Source organism: Pempheris klunzingeri, chromosome 2 (assembly GCF_042242105.1).
Source record: "Pempheris klunzingeri isolate RE-2024b chromosome 2, fPemKlu1.hap1, whole genome shotgun sequence".
NCBI lineage: Eukaryota > Metazoa > Chordata > Actinopteri > Acropomatiformes > Pempheridae > Pempheris > Pempheris klunzingeri.
This window is the reverse complement of record NC_092013.1, coordinates 14,323,455-14,340,756: the sequence shown is the minus strand read 5'-3', so window position 1 is coordinate 14,340,756 and position 17,302 is coordinate 14,323,455. Positions and strand designations below refer to the sequence as shown.

The window sequence follows — 17,302 nt, the reverse complement described above, 5'->3', positions numbered from 1 at the left end:
TTTTATCATCTCTCTCTCTCTGCTAAATAAAGTACATAAAATAAGCAGTTAACAAAAAAAATTCCCTTAGTATCCATTGCTGAAGCTTTGAATAGCTGTATTTTAATCTGCACCACAAGCCCCAATCAACACAATAGCCTTCCTCCCCAAACAAAGACCAAAAGCGTTTCAGGGGTGGAGAATATGTAGAAATGATGAACACAGTGACCTTTTGTTCTCTAAAGATTACTCTGATAGCCAATCACCTCTTAAAGCTAGCCTGCTAGTTTACACACACTTCATGCCCTGGTAGGTCTAATTACAGCATGTTTCCAGCCCTTGTGAATTACTGTGAGTGGTACCCATACAGGTTTGTCTCAGTCGCTTGGAATGATAAAACCCATGTTATTGCACTCAGCAGGACTGTGTTTCAGGGCGGCGTGACTCCACAGTAGCACGGTGATGATGGCTTCCTTTCTGGTGCAATGACTGATACAGGAATGAATGCAGCTGCTGCCTGCATGATGGACTGAATGCCAGTGTAATTAAAGGTTGGCTGAGGGTGGGCAATGATGAGCTGTCTGCACACCAATGATAGTTGAATCTTTTTTCTTGAATAAACACTGTGACTTCTACTGAGTGTTTGTCTCCCCTTTCCATCATGTCCTGTACATGCAGTCTGCGTCCCTCAGCTGGATGTCAGGAGGGGAAGCTGTGTCAGATGTTTGAGATGTCTCTCTGACTTCCTCCCAGACCTGGGCGTATTTCTGCACTCAAATACTCTCAGCAGATTCTCATTACTAACTAGTGGGTGTTTTCCCTTGTGATGCTGTCAGAGCTGTGTTTTTCCACTGTTGCTTGCAAGGAAGTCACTTTAATTTCCCAAAGATTTATAATAGCAGTTCCGGTCCGAATGAAATAAAAATGCACATTTCTTTGTGTTTTCTTTGGCAGAAAATAACAATAACCAAAGAGGAGAAATTTACATTTAATAATTTTCATCTTACCAAGGTCCCCCCTGTGTGTGCACTTGAAGGTGCATCATTGAGAATCCATCTCTGTAGATGATCTATTTAGATGGAGGCGTCATTTGCATACAGCAATTTAAAAAAAAAAATTTTAAATCGTATTTGAATCACACGGTGCTGTCACTGTCCTTTCATCAGCTTGACGGTGACACTGAGTGATAGCCAGGCTCACAAGCTACAGTTACAAGTAACAAGTTTGCTCTCACACAGTCTCTCTAACAAATGTGCAGAAAAATCACATAGATCACTTTGTCACATGAGGTGGATTATTCTGCCTGGAGCACTCGTTGACTTTACAGCCCATACTGTCAGGTAGAAAAAGTGGTGGTCACATCACAGTGACATTCGCTCCTCCAAACTGGTGGGGGAAGAAATTTGGTGACTCGAGGGGCTTGTGGTGAACTGAATTTGGCAAAACAACCGTTAACCCACCAACCATCTCAGTCAGGCTAGTACTGGTCAGTGACTTTAGCTCTGGGCCTCTTTCTATTTTCTGTCTATGGCTCTGTTTACTTTGCCCTGGAATTTTGTTCATCATTGCACCATTTTGTTTTGAGGATTAAATATAAAGCTGTTTGAGCTAATAAGCTTCCTGACAGTCACTTAGAAACCCAATCACCAACAGGACAATATGTTCATAGTTTATTCAAAAGATGTATTTGTACCATTGACCCCTGTCTCATCACTGTATGTAAACCTTTCCTAGAGAAGTTTTTTACCCCAACAGAGGAAGTTAAATCAAAGTGAATGCTGCAGCACAGATGATAAGCCAACAATACCTTCCTCTATTTCGGATTCTCCGGCTCTTTGTCCCTTCATGTGTGAGCACTGTACTCACTGTACTTACTATTGGTCAATGGATTCAAATTCTACGTTGAACTCTATGTGAAACCTTCTTGAGTGAATCCTCTGATAGTAGCAATTCCATCGTAATTAAATGATTTTACCAAGAAATTTTCAAATTCTAGCCTCAGGATTACTGAATAACCAACCAGGTAGTGGGAGAAGCATCCGATCCCCGTGACCACACAGACTCCTTTGGAGCATGCACATAAATCGGGCAGGAGTCTGCGGCAGTCATAACAATCATTCTTATTGGTTACTTAAGTTTGAAGACCTCATGTCATTTCATTACAGCTCCAGCCAAGTGAAAACACCTGTTTAGTGTCCGGGGTTTTAAACAGACCTTAAATAGGAAGGCACAGGTGGAATTAATAATGTTAATGACAGATCGTTTCCATTAAGTGTTTTAGTAAGTTTTTCCAGTGAAGCAGCATGCGCAATACCAGAACCTCGCCAAAGTGAAACGCAGGCCTCATTAATGTTATTCAATAAACCGCTGCTATTCCTGCTGTGATGTGTCAAAATGTCTGCTGCAAAAAATATTTGTTAAAGTAAGTCTTTATCTTTGATGGAGTTAAACATCAGAAGAGACAACATACTGTAAATTTAGAAAACCAAGGTGGTCCACCTCCCGTTTAGGGTCGTCCACTTTGATAGATATATCCGTCTGACAGGTTGGGACACTTCAATTTAAAAGGCACCTATTTCACTCGTAGCTCATCCTCAGAGAGCAGCTCACAATATCAGACCACCGGCTCATCTGTCAGTCACACACGCCTAAAAGCACGTCCCTCCAGAGGCTTCTGGGATAAAGTGGCACTTCAGGATAATTGCAAACAATATATTTTTTTCATGTGAACTTGGCTTTTGATTGTGAAAGGGTAAGATGATAATGATAAGATATGAAATAACTGTGAAAGGGATTTTCTATCCTGGAGATTGTTCTGGCATTGGTTTAGGCATTAGCCTGTTGTTTGTGTTCCGGTCCTGCCTGGTTTGTTTAGGTAGTCAAAGCGGCACAGCTTGGCCTCATCATTTCCATAACATTCAACCCCTCACAGCAGTGGTTCAAGCAGGTAGAGGTGGCAGACATACCGCCCACTCCTCAGGATATACCTCTCCAGAGTACATTCACATACGTTACAGCTCTGACATACATAAAATGAAGGGGAGTCTCTCCCTTTGAATACAATGGGCACTGGCTAATCAAAAACCTCTTGGGAATGGAAGGTCAATTAAACCAATGAAAAGTTCAGATGCCTGAAATAAGTTGAAGTACCAAGGTGAGGCGTGTTTGTTTTATGAAGCACATGCACGGAGAAAGCACAATTATCTAAATACATCGTAATAATTTAGATACTTTTCTCATTTGACAGGCTGCTCATTAAAGACATTGTCAAACAATGGCTCCCTAAACCACTGTGTTACGGCAGTGGATTTATATACTGTCATCTTTATTTTTATTAAGAGTACAAAGCGCAGACACCTTCAACTAAGTGCAGGAATACATTGTCTGTGAATTTGTCTCCCTGCCAGGAGCTTCATCCTCTCTCTCTCTCATTATTGTTGGTGCTAAGTAAAGCAACCTTGGAGCGGACGAGCATGAGCCTGCCCGCTGTCCAATCTCCATATTAGACAGAGGAAAAGGTCAGTTTAGCAACTCCTAACCAGATATCGACAGGTCAGGAGGACAGAGGAGGGGAGAAGGGAGGGGAAGGTCAGTGATCTAGATAAATACCATACGGTCATGAAATTAAAACTGTCAAAATATGCAGATTAGGAAGGAAGCTGAGATCATTGTTGAGGAAGAGTGGTTGTGCAGATGGTACTACTCAGAAGGCTCCTGAGGGTAGATGCCAGTTGCTGTACTCATGAACGAGGTTCATGCTGAAACTACAAAACAAGTTTGATTTAAACACTGCATTTGTACGTACACAGGAAGTACGGTCACGCCTTTATCTGCCATGAAATCCATAAATTTTTGCTTCTGAAGAATGTATAAGATCAGAAGAATTTCTTTCAGTTTGAAGATTTTCAGATCAATAGCGGGATCTGAAGCCCTCTTCTAGAGGAAATCGTTTCTGTTGTAAAGCTTTGGTTGGAGCTTTGGTGCTCTACAAAACCACTCTGCTACAGAGAGTATATTGCCACCTCGAACAATCAATGCCATTTTTTCATGCTTTACACATTGTTGTGAACTATTTAGAAGAGGAGGTGGAGGAAAAGCAGTAGACAGGGGGTGGGCTTAATGATTTTAAAGGAGATGTATGAGCCCGTACTCAAATTTATTCTCCAACTCCAACGAGAAAATGTGGAGCAGATGAGCCTCAGTCACTGCAGCTCACAGAAGTCCTTGATCAGTGTCATTAGCTGAATGTATGGAGGAGAAAAGTAGGTCAGTGGAATATAGTGGAATCACATAAATGGATGGATTTTAATTGGAGATGGAAGAAAAAGGGAAAATGTGTGAAAGATGAAAAACAATTGATCTAAAATAATGATAATATGAGGTTAAACAAGAACTATAAAATAATGGAAGGAGCGTGCATTATTACTAATACAATGTGCATTGTTATTGCTTTGAAAATTATTTGTAGTACAGATTCATATTTGCAATATGTCTGTGTCTGCTGATTTGACAGCCTGATTTAACAGGCCTACTATAGCTACCCTTATGAGCCCATATCTGTGTATATATATATATATGTGTGTGTGTGTGTGTATATATATATATATATATATATATATATATATATATATATACGATGTTTTGATGAGAGAATAAATGTTTGATTCATGGGATGCTGTTTTGTGATTTATTTTGTTATTTCTTTATTCATTTATTGTTAATGTTTTTCTGCCATAGATCCATCGGTGCATCACAGACAGAAGACGGTGGTGACAGACATGTGCTACCCCACAGAGATATCCAGCCTGATGGACTTTGGCACTCCAGACTGCTCGCTAGGCAAAGGTACAATGTTGCTCGAAAATACAAGGTGTTGCCTTGGTGACAGCAGGAAGTGTGCACAGTGATTTATCCTGGCAGTTAAAAGACACAGAGCTGTCAGCTTGACTGGGAGGTTAACACTGGAGCAAAGGCCTGCACAGGCTAAGAGTGTGAGAACAATCAGATAACAGCTCTTGGTACCAGTCCACAAAGGCCTTATAGTTCACTGCAGGCTTTAATTCATTGCAGCTAAATATCATGTTTTGTCACCCAATACGGATCACAGAGGCCCTGGACTGAGACTTGATTCACTTCTTGCCAGAGAAAAGCATTTTACTTTGCAAACTGCGTTAATCTGAATGGGCTTTATTGCACTAGTGTTGTATTGTAATTATTGCATCAAGCAAGCCACTTATTTTCTCCAATCACTGTCATCAGTTTGAGAAATTAAATGTTTTACAGAGAGGCCTGTGTGGCTCAGATAATAGTCTCTCTCAATCTTTAGTGTGTGTTAATTAACTGTCCAGTCTGTAATAATACTTACCACAAAAGGTATTGATCATAAAATCCATTGACTGCATGTGTATTGTTGCTTTATCTATAATCCCTGTGTCCATTTCTTTTTCTCATAATAATGACTGCTATTTTTCTCTATTCTTCTCATACTGATACCAAACTATGGAGTCTGTTCTGTGATTGTAGTTCCAATCTTTTCACCCAATCTAGCCTCTTAAAGCTGGTAGAGCGTGCTCAGCGGCTATTAGACAAGCCTCATGTCATTTCCATCAACAATGGGCAGCGACAGTGGTGACCTCAGTCAGTCATTCTCCTTCTTCTCCCAGTGCCCATCACTGCGTTCTCTTTTTTTTTCACCTCCTCTTCTCTCTCAAGGCTAGCTAATATTTTAATGCTGCTCCGTCGCGGCTCTCTATCAACGCTCTCCAGCACTGATAATGCAGACTGACAGGTCAACCGAGTGCAGCTGAGAGAAGGGAGAGCAATACAGTGGAGGAGAGCGGAGGGTAGAAAAAGAAGGCTTTTAGGATTTCTTCTGGCTTTAATGTGAGCAAAGCAAATGAATGACATAGTGAAACAGGGAGTTAAGCCAAAGAATAAGGACACTGAGGGGTGGAAAATTTCAAACTGAAGAACTGTCATGATAAAAGCAATGCCGTGAATAAGATTCAGTGTAGCTGAGAGGCAGGCTACAGCATGACCTTGGAATTATGAAGTGCGACATTATGTCAAAATTTTCTTATTCATAAAAGTAAAAAGCAGCTAGACAGGTTTAAATTTGAATCTAAGTGGGTAAAATTAGCATATGTAAAAGTTCTAAGACTTTGGCTCAATGAGATTGTAGAGCTGTAATATTACATGTGAATAAAACCATGCACTTCCAATAAACACATTACCTTCTAATGAGGTTAATTATAGCCACTATAGAAGAGTCATCATTTCAATCTTTTTTCTCGGCTCTAATCTGTCAGAGAGAAATGAGCCTGGCAGTAATCCCTGAGGTGTCAGTGTGTGATTGACAGATCCATTGCCTCATGTGACAAGTATCTGGTTAGAGCACATCTGATCTTTGGACAGAGCTAAAGCTCTGAGTGTCAACCTCTGACTGGCAGGATAAATGGCATGCTTGCTCTGAACTGCTGTCACATCTTAAAATGCAAAAAGTTTTAGCTCCTCTTTCTTTTGGCACACACGCTCACACAGAACATGCTGTCATATGCTTGTTAAGTTACTCAAGTGCTCATTAAACCAAAAAGTCCATTTTAAGTTTATATCCAGTCAGGATCTGCTGTCTGAATTAATTCACCATCTTATTTTCCTCATACTACCTGTGCCTGCCTTGGGGTTTCAGGCTTAAAGAGCTCTGCCAGACAAACTGGACCAACCTTAAACTTATTTACATCCGAGTTCCCATCTGACATGACACAGACTGTCCTTATTCATCACCAGGCAGAGAAGAAGTTGATGGACAAATCCCTAGAGGGTTAAAGATAACACGGGAGGGCTCGTATTAATAATCCAATCTCAGTATGCAGAGCTAAGGCGGTTTGGTTAGAAGCATGAACTTCATATCACTTCACCGCTGTCATGATTCATTTTTTGAGGCATTTATATTGAAGTTTACACTCGCAGCATTTTCATTCAGAGTTTACATTCCTACCTCTTCTGGCCATAACTTTCACATCACATTCACATTCAGGAAGTGAGTTATGTAAACTTGTGTAGACTACAAAGGCACTGTGGGCTCAGATGGAGTGTATAGCTTTCATACAGAGGGGTGTATTGTTCTCTGTTCAGTGTAATTGCATACCCCAGTCCTCTGCTAGCTCTCGGCCATCAGGTGGAGTGAGAGCTCCACTGACTCACCTGGCTCATTACCTGAGGCCTGAGGTGCAGTTTGTATTCCCCTCCCCCCTCCTCCTCGTCTGTACACAAGGGGGGAAAAGATGAAAAGCAGGAGTGGGCGTGGGGTGAAAGTTGTCCGAACTGCCACAGGGCGTGCCACTAAACAGGTACACACAGTAGAAGGTGGGAGAGAAAGAGGCACATACAGGGGAAAGACAGAAAGACTGAAAGACAGAAAGAAAAGGAGCAGGAAATGCAGCTGAGTGGCTCTCAGGGGATGACTTCCCAGTAACCTGTCTGGGTGGAGCCTCAGCGAGCAGGGCTGGGAGCGGCCGGCTGTATGCTGCATTGTGTGTGTTGGTTTGAACGGTGTGCTCACTGGTCTGTAGGTATACGTGTGTGTGTTTTCTTTTTTTTTTCACCTGCTATGAGAGCTCACACCACAGTTGACAGTGGAGTCGAGTGGAGCCTGTGCCAAGGAGGACAGGAGGTCCGAGAGGGAGGAGGGGAAGGCCGGTGAGTGACAGATAGGAAAGGAGATTAAAGGAGAGGAAAGAGATTGCTTGTGTGTGTGCTTGAAGATTAGCGTAGGCCATAGAAGTGGCTTGAGTCAGTATGCGAGTGGTTTCGAGTCCTTGTGCACATGTGTGTGTGCCTGTAAATGCCTGACTGTATGAGAGGAATTTGTGAGTGTTGTGACTAAAATGCTATTGAAGCTCTCTATGTTTGTCCCAATCATTTGTGACATGTTTGCAGTGGTAGAAAGTACATTTATTTATTTCACTTTACATACAAAGCCCACGCTGATATCTTTAAACTGTCCTGTTTTCTCAGACAAACAGCCCAAAACCCAAATACATTAAATTTACTATCTTAGCTGACTAAGACAGAAATTATTACAAACATTTGAAAAGCTAGAAACCTATAACTTTTGCCATTTGACTTAAACAGTCACATAAAGATACCACTTTCCAATTTCAAAATAGCTCCCAATTAGGTTTCTGAAAATAAGCTAATATATTCAACTCTAATGTGAAATAGTCCAAATAAACCCAATCACCACCAGCTGTATCACTATAATGCTGCTTTCTGTACATGATGATACATCACTAACAACAATAATAATATGGTGTAATATAGATACAGCATGAATAATCTTAATAATAATTTTTACTTTTGATGCTTAAATTCTATGTTGAGGAAAATACTGTGGCTGTACTTAAGTTAAATAATGACCACAGGACTTTTAATGTAGTATTATTACATTATGTTATCATTACATCACCGTGACATAGTAAGGGCCACGTTTACAACAATATACTGTGGTCTTACACAGGGTTATTACCTCCACCAATGAGGTTGTGGTTTCGCTGCCATTTGTTTGTTTGTTTGTCTATTTGACAGCAGGATTATGGAAAAAGCAGAAGCAGATCCAGATCTGACTCAAGAAGAAGCATTGATATTGATTGTAACAGCTGTGTTCATGGCAAAGTGAATGGTGTGGTGCGAATAAACCAAAAAAAAAAAGACGGATAAGCGGTATAGACGATGGGTGGATGGATGATTCTTTGGTACAGCCCTTTAAGTGCTGATTTCCATATTCCAGTCTTAGCCCACATACGACCAACTTATGTGGCTGTATGTACCATTCAAAGATCGCTCCTCACAGTAATCAGAAATGCCAACGTAGACGCAAACATTAGTATACAAATACTCAGAGACACAATTTCATATCCCAGTCTTATTTATTGTTTTACTTGAGATAAGAATTGAACGCTGACCTAGATATGTTCATAATGATAATCTGTTAATCTTCTCTGAGCATTGTACATGGATGGATGGTATTTGGTCAGACTGTTCAGTATTACAGACTTTAGTGGCTCAGTAGACATACTAAAGCTTGCATAATCTGAGAGAAAATAGCACTGAGGGACAATAATATCGACATTAGCTCTTGTGTTTGGACTAATGTGGGAACCAGTCACATTATCCAGTATGTGGAGAAGCATTATGGTTGGCAGAAGATGTTTTCAGAAGCTGTATTTGAAGTCTATTCAATCCCATGGGAGGGGCCTCCATCTTTGAGAAGTTATCTTTATTTTTCACCTGGGTGTCACAAACACATTTACTGACGTTTGGCTGAGTCCGTGTGTGTGTGTGTATCTACACATTCATATGCACTCGTGTATGTCGAGGAGTTTTATGAATAAATAGTGGTGGGTTTGATCCCACTAGGCTGCATGACTCCTACTGCAGCTGATGCTCCCTGAGGTCGCCACTCAAAATTGCAGGAGATAATGAGTTTGACAAATTGCACTGCAACAGACAGACGGTAGCATCACGAGAACACAGTCACGGTTCTGTTGTAAAGTCCTTCGCCAAGACCATAAGAAACAGCACGTTGCACATCATCTTTGTTTTCTTTTGTTTTCTAGTATCATTTCTCCTCGGCCTCTGCAGCTATAGTTACTGCGAGCTAATCAAGGACCATTATTACTTTCATTATCTCCACAAGTGTAAGACTAAGAATATTAATTAGCTAAGAACAGGCATTTATTGCCATATTTCTTATGATTTAAACTCCTCAGTAAGGCTTCCTTCAGTAGCTGCTCCAGATGCAGACCAGGTGCCTCATGCAGCTCATGGGATTGTTCTACCTTGTCCCGGGACATGAGGGAGGTCGTGTATCAAATCATGTAGATTTGCAGTTCTCCTTAGACCAGATCCTGCTGTTTTTGACAGATGTGTAGTCAGATTCAAAACAGGGACAATAGGCCCGGTAGCATTTTCTAGTCTATTCAAGCACTCCAGTTCATTAAAGGAATAGTTCAACATTGTTGGAAATGTGCTTATGCAGTTTCTTGCTGAGAGTTAGATGAGAACATTGATACCACTCTCCTGCCTGTGTGGGAAATATGAATCTACAGACAGCAGGTTAGCTTGGCATAAAGACAACTGATTAAAATGTTACATCTCTAAATTTGTGTAATCAAAGTGTTAAGCAGAGACTCTTGACCAAGACATAATCCAGCACATAACCCCCATATCACCATAACTTCACATTTCTACTCAGTTATGGTTGGATTAAACAAATTAATTAATTAATGAGCTATAGATGTGCTTGTCAGTTTTTTATTTCCTTTCCTCAAAAAATACAATTACTGTCCAAAATCACCTAATTATCATGTATTTGCTGACATAATTCAAAGCATTTTTTGTTTCCTGTTCAGCTCCACCATGTCAGCCAGGTTAATTTGCTTTAATTCACTTCATTTAAACCAAACTCATGCACAGTGAATGATGTTGGTGTCAAGTGACAGTGAGGGTATGTTTTTCAAATGCAGCTCCTGACAGCTGTATTTGAAATCTAAATAGCCTTTTCCAAGTTGTCAGAGCTCCTCCAGTGGCACATCCTTGGCAGCAAGCCTAATCTCCACATAATAAACGTGTGAATCAATTACAGCTATCTGCACTTGGCATCCTTGCTCTGACCTCTGTTGTAATGTAAACCCACAGGCAATTAATTAATGGGAGCTGCTCCCAATAGATACTGTATACTCACACAGAAATGCGGTGCACAAGTACATTTGCAAACATGCATAGGTACTGTATGCAGACACATCAATAACAATACAGACTATGTGCAGGACACTTATGTTTAGCTTTTTTTTTTCATTTATTAGAATATTATATTATATATGAGAATGTTATAGATGTACTGCACTAGAGAGTGATGTTTTGTCTGCAGACCACGATGAATTACCATTAAGTGGTGAATACTCTGGTCAGGTAGGTTTGAGAGCCAGCAACATGCATTATTGATGCCCATATGCATTATAGAGAGGTAGTGTAAAACCCAGAGTAGGAAATGGACCTGACCCTTACATGCAGGGGCTTTTCAGGATGCAGGGAATACAGTGCTTGGAGTCTCAGCATGTCGAGGCATCAGGGATTCGGTGTTTGCTCCATGTTCTTTTCGATCTCCTGGAATACGAGACGGAGGCTTCTCACTGCTTTTATGCTATTTGTAGCTTAAGCGTGTCGAATCCAAAACTGTACGACCCACACAGGTCTATACAACCACTGCACAACCGTTATCATACAAGTTCCTCCTGTGACTATAGTACAAATTTACAATAAAGATGCTAAATATAGTCGTGCTGATGATTGAAAAAAAGCCCCCTGTTGCTGCAGCCTACTACCTCTGCCACCCACCCACCTGACCACCTTGTGATTTGAGACTCGGCAGGGAGTCGCTGACAGAATGATCGTGCTTCTTTGTGAAGTCTCTCAGTCTCTGTCCTCCTTTCTCTCTCTTTCCATCCTTTCTGTCTTTCTGTCAGATTTGGGTTTTGCGCTGATTTGATGCTATTCTTTCACAAATCCTTAAAGACTGTTTGTGCTGTTCTTTTGTCTCGAGTTGTAAACAGGAGCGCTCCAGAATCGCAGGATGTTTCTGTTAGCGCCATCTCCAAACAAATATATTCTGAATATGAGGACTTGTAAGAAAACTTATCAGTTTCACAAAATTTGACCTAGTTGGACAGTTGTGACAGTTCTGATTTTGTAACAAGGCCACATTCACACTGTTGTAGTTCTTAATTCAAATTTATTGGTCAGATTCAATTTAGGCTGTTTGCATTATGTTTTTAATTTGGCCAATATCAGATTCCAGTGTGAACTGACCTGCATGAGCAGTCATGCAGAAAACACGGAGGCCAGTGAAGTCAGAGTTTAGAGTTACATTTATAGGTTTCTGTGCAGTGGAAACCAGTAAATTTGTGAGTGGATGATAATGAAGATGAGCATGTGTGTGGATGTGGAGTTGGAGCCAGGTGTGATGGGATCGTGACATGAATTACTTCACACAAACAGATTTCATCCACATTTTTAGGATGTAAATGGAAACTTTTAACTACATCTGTCAGCACCTCTCCACAAGACTGTCGCATTAAGACACTCAGGTCAGGTAATTGTATTGTCTTGCAAAAGAGGTGACGTAAAAGTTGCATTAAATTCCGATGTGACTCTGATGTAGGACCAGCCAAATCAGAATTTCACCACCTGTGATTTGTGCTGTTCACACTGTCATGAACAAACAGATCTGAGTGATATATGTGCTAAATAATCTGATTTGGGCCACTTATACCAGCAGTCTGAACAGAGCGTAACAGACTACAGCCATGCCAGCAGGCCTGTACAAGGCACAGCTCTGCTTTAAGCTAAATGCTAACTCTAACATGGCAATGGCTGGTTCAGGTTCTTACTTTGACGATGCTAACATGCTGATGTCCAGCAGGTGTAATGTTGTTCATCATCTAAGGTCAGTGTGTTAGCATGTTAAAATGTCCTTATTAGCACTGAAGACAAAGTGCAGCTGAGACTGATGGGAAAGTCTGTTACTGTCATCAACCAAATTCTGACCTGATAGCGGCCTGGTTCTTGAATGTCACATGAGTGTCTATACCAAATTTCATGACAATACATCCAACAGTTATTGAGACATTTCAAATAAAACTGCACTGTGGTGGTTCTGGAAAAGTTAGGTCATCGTCAGAGTCAGGATTTATTCTCAAGGCACCATGAATGTCTGCGCTAAAGTTTATGCAAATCCTTCAGTGATGAGATAATTAAATCACACCCAGTGTGGAGCCGTGTAGATTGTGTAGCTCAAAACAAAATATAAAATGGGAGACATAAGGGCATACCTTGAAATAGATGGTTTGTGTTGACAAGTGCCATCCATACTACGGTAAACATATTCACTCCTGCACAGCGTAATTCTCTTGAGACAGACGAAGTGTCGTGTAAGAAAGTGCTCTAAAGCAACACAGATTATTAATAAGATGAGGCTTATCGCAGACTTGACGTTGATACATGAGTTTCAGGGTTTATTTCAGTCCATCCATGCTCCATTTTTCCCGCCTGTCAAGGCTACGGTGTTACCTGTGTGATGACTTTAATCACGAGCTGAAGCAGACTGCTGTCTTCTCCCACAGTAATTTCAACTGATCTTTATACTGTAATTAGTGGAGGCCAGAGCTCAGCAGACATATGCTACTCTCATAATACAGTGCAGAAACAGCAAGCTGTGAGCAGATGCGCACATGCACGTACACACACACACTCACAAACACACACACACATACACATGCACACGCACGCCTATACAAGCACAAAGTAGTCCAACATCAACAGGGGATGACACTTCAGTGCACAGACTATAATATAATGATGAGTACATGTTTAGAACTGATTAGATAATGTTACATATATGATGCCAAAGCTGCTATTTGCCTTCTGGTGTTCATTATCTAAACTGCACAGTCGTGTACTGTAGTAGCGGCTTTTCATCATCTGCTCAATTTTATCAAGCCTTGTCTTTATTTGATGAATTAGAAAATGTTTAACCTTAACCTTGATTAGTTTTTATCACTTAATTAGCTGATAGACGTTTAACCCAACGGCTAATAGAGTGAAAGACCTGCAGCTGTAAGAGTAATTAACTATGCAATATACAGTGTGGATTAAACATGGAGATAGAAGATCTTTTTTGTCTGTTGATCCACTGTTGCTTACAGTCATTCAACCAAATTGAGTGAATTTTATTTGCAAATGTTATAAAGGAATTTAGAGATTAAACTTTTATGTGCTTTTATTGCATTTTTATAGGGTTGTTTTGTCCAGCCATAATCTTTAATTCCTCTGCAAGACTCAACTTTAAAAAAAGGCTTACATTAATGTAGTATCCCAGGAATGATTAAAAAAAAATACTGGTCACGACTTGATAATTCATTTTACTATAGAGAAGGAATTTCATGAACAACCATTTTCAAGAAGAAATTAGTCAGCGAGATGTGAACATTAGAAAGATGTGACTATTATGTAATTTAGGTAAACATAAGCAGGAGCAAATTTTCTCCGGTGGTCATCATATCGTTTAGCTCATTAGCTCACGTCATTACACAGACGTGGTGTTAGCTCACTTCACCTCAGGGAGGCTGACAGTTTGACTCAACACAATCAGCTGCATTGCAGGTACACACTTATGTAATGTTTCCCCATTTCAGAGAAGCCTCTGATCAGGGCGCTTTCCTGGGAACTGAATTTTTGTTGTTTTGTTTTTATTGGCTCATTCTGGTGAACGTTTATCTATAAGGAGAGCTTGTGAAAGAATAGTTTATTAGGAGGCTTTGATGAAGCATTTTGAAGATTTTCCTTGTTGTTTTAACCAGCTCTGCTCATATCAGCTAGTTACAGAAAAGCTTTTGTTGTACTGCTGTTTTATACATCCTCAGAGAAGATTTGTCATAATGCTTGTAATTTTGTTTAAAGAAAACTTTAATATAGGTGTTGTAGTGTTTACTGATTTAATTATTTGCTGCATCGTAATTTGTGTGAGAAAAGCACCATTACATGGCGTTGCTTTGATGTCCTGCTGTATTAGCTGCAATGCTACAGCAGAAAATCTCTTAGCATTTCTGCAGAGAGCCATTACTGTTTTCATCCTTTAGCTCCACTGAACAACTTCCACACATACACACAACTCCTCTGCACCTTATAGATAGCAATATTATAGCAGTGCAGCAACACCACAGGAGGCAGCAGGGAAGAAGAAAACAGTGGAAATTCTGCATGATCAAACAACACTTTTCCAGGCTCTATTTCCATAATATTTGTGGAAACTAGCAATTAAAGACCAGTCCCAATACTGCAGTATATTCAAACATGTTTACTGGTTGTGATTACGTCCAGCACTAATCTTCCAGAAGGAAGTCTTTCTGTGTTTTGCTGTTTTTATGGTGCGCGGCACATGTGATATGGTTTAATGGGAGCTTGTGGAGATCGTACAGGATCGAACATAATGAAGCTTTTATGTCTTCTGCACAAGGCAGCAGACTGACAGCAGTTTTCACCGCATCGTATCTTGACAGCACCTTTGTTCTACAGAAGGTAAAGCTGTGAAACCAGCCCGAGCAGCCTTCCTGACCCACCTTGACCTCTCTGTCACACAGCTGCATGTGTATGTTGATGAGAATGTGTGTGTATGAGTTTGTATGTAGTTGCTCGCAAGGTCAGTGCTGCTGCAGTAAAAATGAGACCTGTTATGAAACAACAATGACAGGAATGAGTTAAAACACCTGTAAAAAGGCCATGATTTGATCATTTGTTAAAGTTTTATGAAGGTTCAGCCGGTATTTCTGTGTGTCTTTTTTATGCCCTTGACTCCATCAGTGTCCAACAAGACAGCATTAGTGTCATGGCGTTGTTCACGGGAGTCTTCTATTAAAGATATTGTTTTGAGAGGACAGTGATGACAGTGTTGTGAGTGTACAGGCAGTGGTAAAGTTGTAAAACTGTGTATGACCTTGTTATCCTACTATCGCACACTGTACCTGGGATTAGAGGGAAAAGCAGTATGATCGCCTCTGGCTTTGTCTTGGACAGGAATAGCTGAGCAGAACCACTGTACTAACTAAATTTACACAGATTTGAATTGTCAGGGAGACTGAGGTGGAGAAGTGACAGCCTTGCACATCGTACATCATAACTCCTCAGGGCAGAACAGTTGGCTGCTGTCACTGCTGAGATTTTGACACCCTTCTCATTTGTCCCATATTATTGTTGTGATTTTGCTTTCAAATAGACTGATGTCCATTGAACCAATGTTTTTGGTTTATGTATACAGTAAAGCGCAGTAATGGTAGATAAACTGTACTTGTAAAGCGCTATAGCACTGCATTCACATTCAACGATTCACATACCGTTATACATTGATGGTAAGGGCTACTATGCAAGGTGCCAACTTGCTCATCAGGGGGAGACTAAGGATCAAACCGCCAATCTTTATTAGCTCTGGGCCACAGCTGCCCAGTAAGAAAATATATTACTTGAACACATTTTTTTTATTTGGGTGAACTGACCCTTTAAGCTTTTCAACGCTGAATTAATGTGAGGCTGATGGCGTCACAGTTATAAAAGCTTACTATAATCTAAATGTAGGAAGCACTGTAACTGGTTCAGATCAGGCAAACCTACTTAGCAATGCTTTCCAAGAGATTGTCAATTCACTCTCTGTAAAATTGCCTTGTTGGAAAGTTATTGTTTAACGATGAGAACCAGTCAAAACCAAGTCCAATTTGAATGCCCTGAGAATATTTATTCTGATAGTACTTTTGAAATCGAATGGGTTTTTACAACGAGAGCAGTAACTTTTAATTCAACGTCCCATCCAAACTCAATATTCCAACACAGCTCACTTAAAGCATCTTTGATCATGCATGAATATAAATGGGACCACTTTAATCCTGCATACGGTTCACAGGAGACTAATTCAGGTCTTTGACCACCAAACCAAACATTTCCAGCCCCGACTACACCTTTCCAAGCAGGGAAAGATGCCTCTGCTTCCTCTAAAGCCTAAAGAGCCAGCAGCCACTACACGCCGTGCATGTGTGTGTGAGCGTGTGTGTGTGTGTGCGTGTGTGTGTGCGTGTGTGTGCGCGTGCGTGTGTGTGTGTGTGTGTGTGTGTGTGTGCGCGTGTGTGTGTGTGCGTGTGTGTGTGTGTGTGTGTGTGTGTGTGTGAGGAAAAAGGTACAGGAAGTGATGGCCTGGTCCTGACTGGCTTTGATGGACACTCTAATGGGAGGCTTGGATGAAAAGTTAATTGAATGGGCCACTGCTGAATACGAAGAAGAAGAGTGGGCTTCTCGTTTCTGTGGGAGGACTAATAGCTTGGCCAAGCTCACTGCACAGCCACTCAAGGGTCAGAGCTGAGAGAGCCCAGATGATAACAGCATATGGACTGCACTATGTGGTTCTTATGACTCTTGTCCATTTAAATTGCTTTTTAGATCACATGAAACAGTGTATGTGGAGGTAAATTATTTGTAGGTGGATGGTTTGTGTCAATGCCATTAATGCAGCTTTAACCAAAGCCAGTGTGCAGCAAAGCAGCCTCTCTGCGTATTGGGTGAGGGGATGATGCTGGGAATTAATGCAAAATTGGATTTTGGAGAATTATGTCACTGGTTTCTCTGTAAATTATACAGCCTGTTTAGAGATGAAGATTAAGCCGAATACAACAAAGAACCTAAAAAAAAATGCACATTTCTGTCCAGTGGCATCAAAAGCAGCAGC

The 17,302-nt window shown here is 40.7% G+C and overlaps 1 protein-coding gene across 3 annotated transcripts in view; it reads left to right on the top strand.

Annotated features, from left to right (window-relative positions):
• The window catches only part of kaznb (kazrin, periplakin interacting protein b), a 63,800-nt gene that overhangs the window by 31,250 nt on the left and 15,248 nt on the right, over nucleotides 1–17,302 (top strand). For all 3 annotated transcript variants that reach the window (XM_070850296.1, XM_070850304.1, XM_070850313.1), the window contains exon 2: nucleotides 4,717–4,824. In XM_070850296.1, the coding sequence (XP_070706397.1) occupies nucleotides 4,717–4,824 (108 nt within the window). The remainder of the gene's footprint in view (nucleotides 1–4,716; nucleotides 4,825–17,302) is intronic.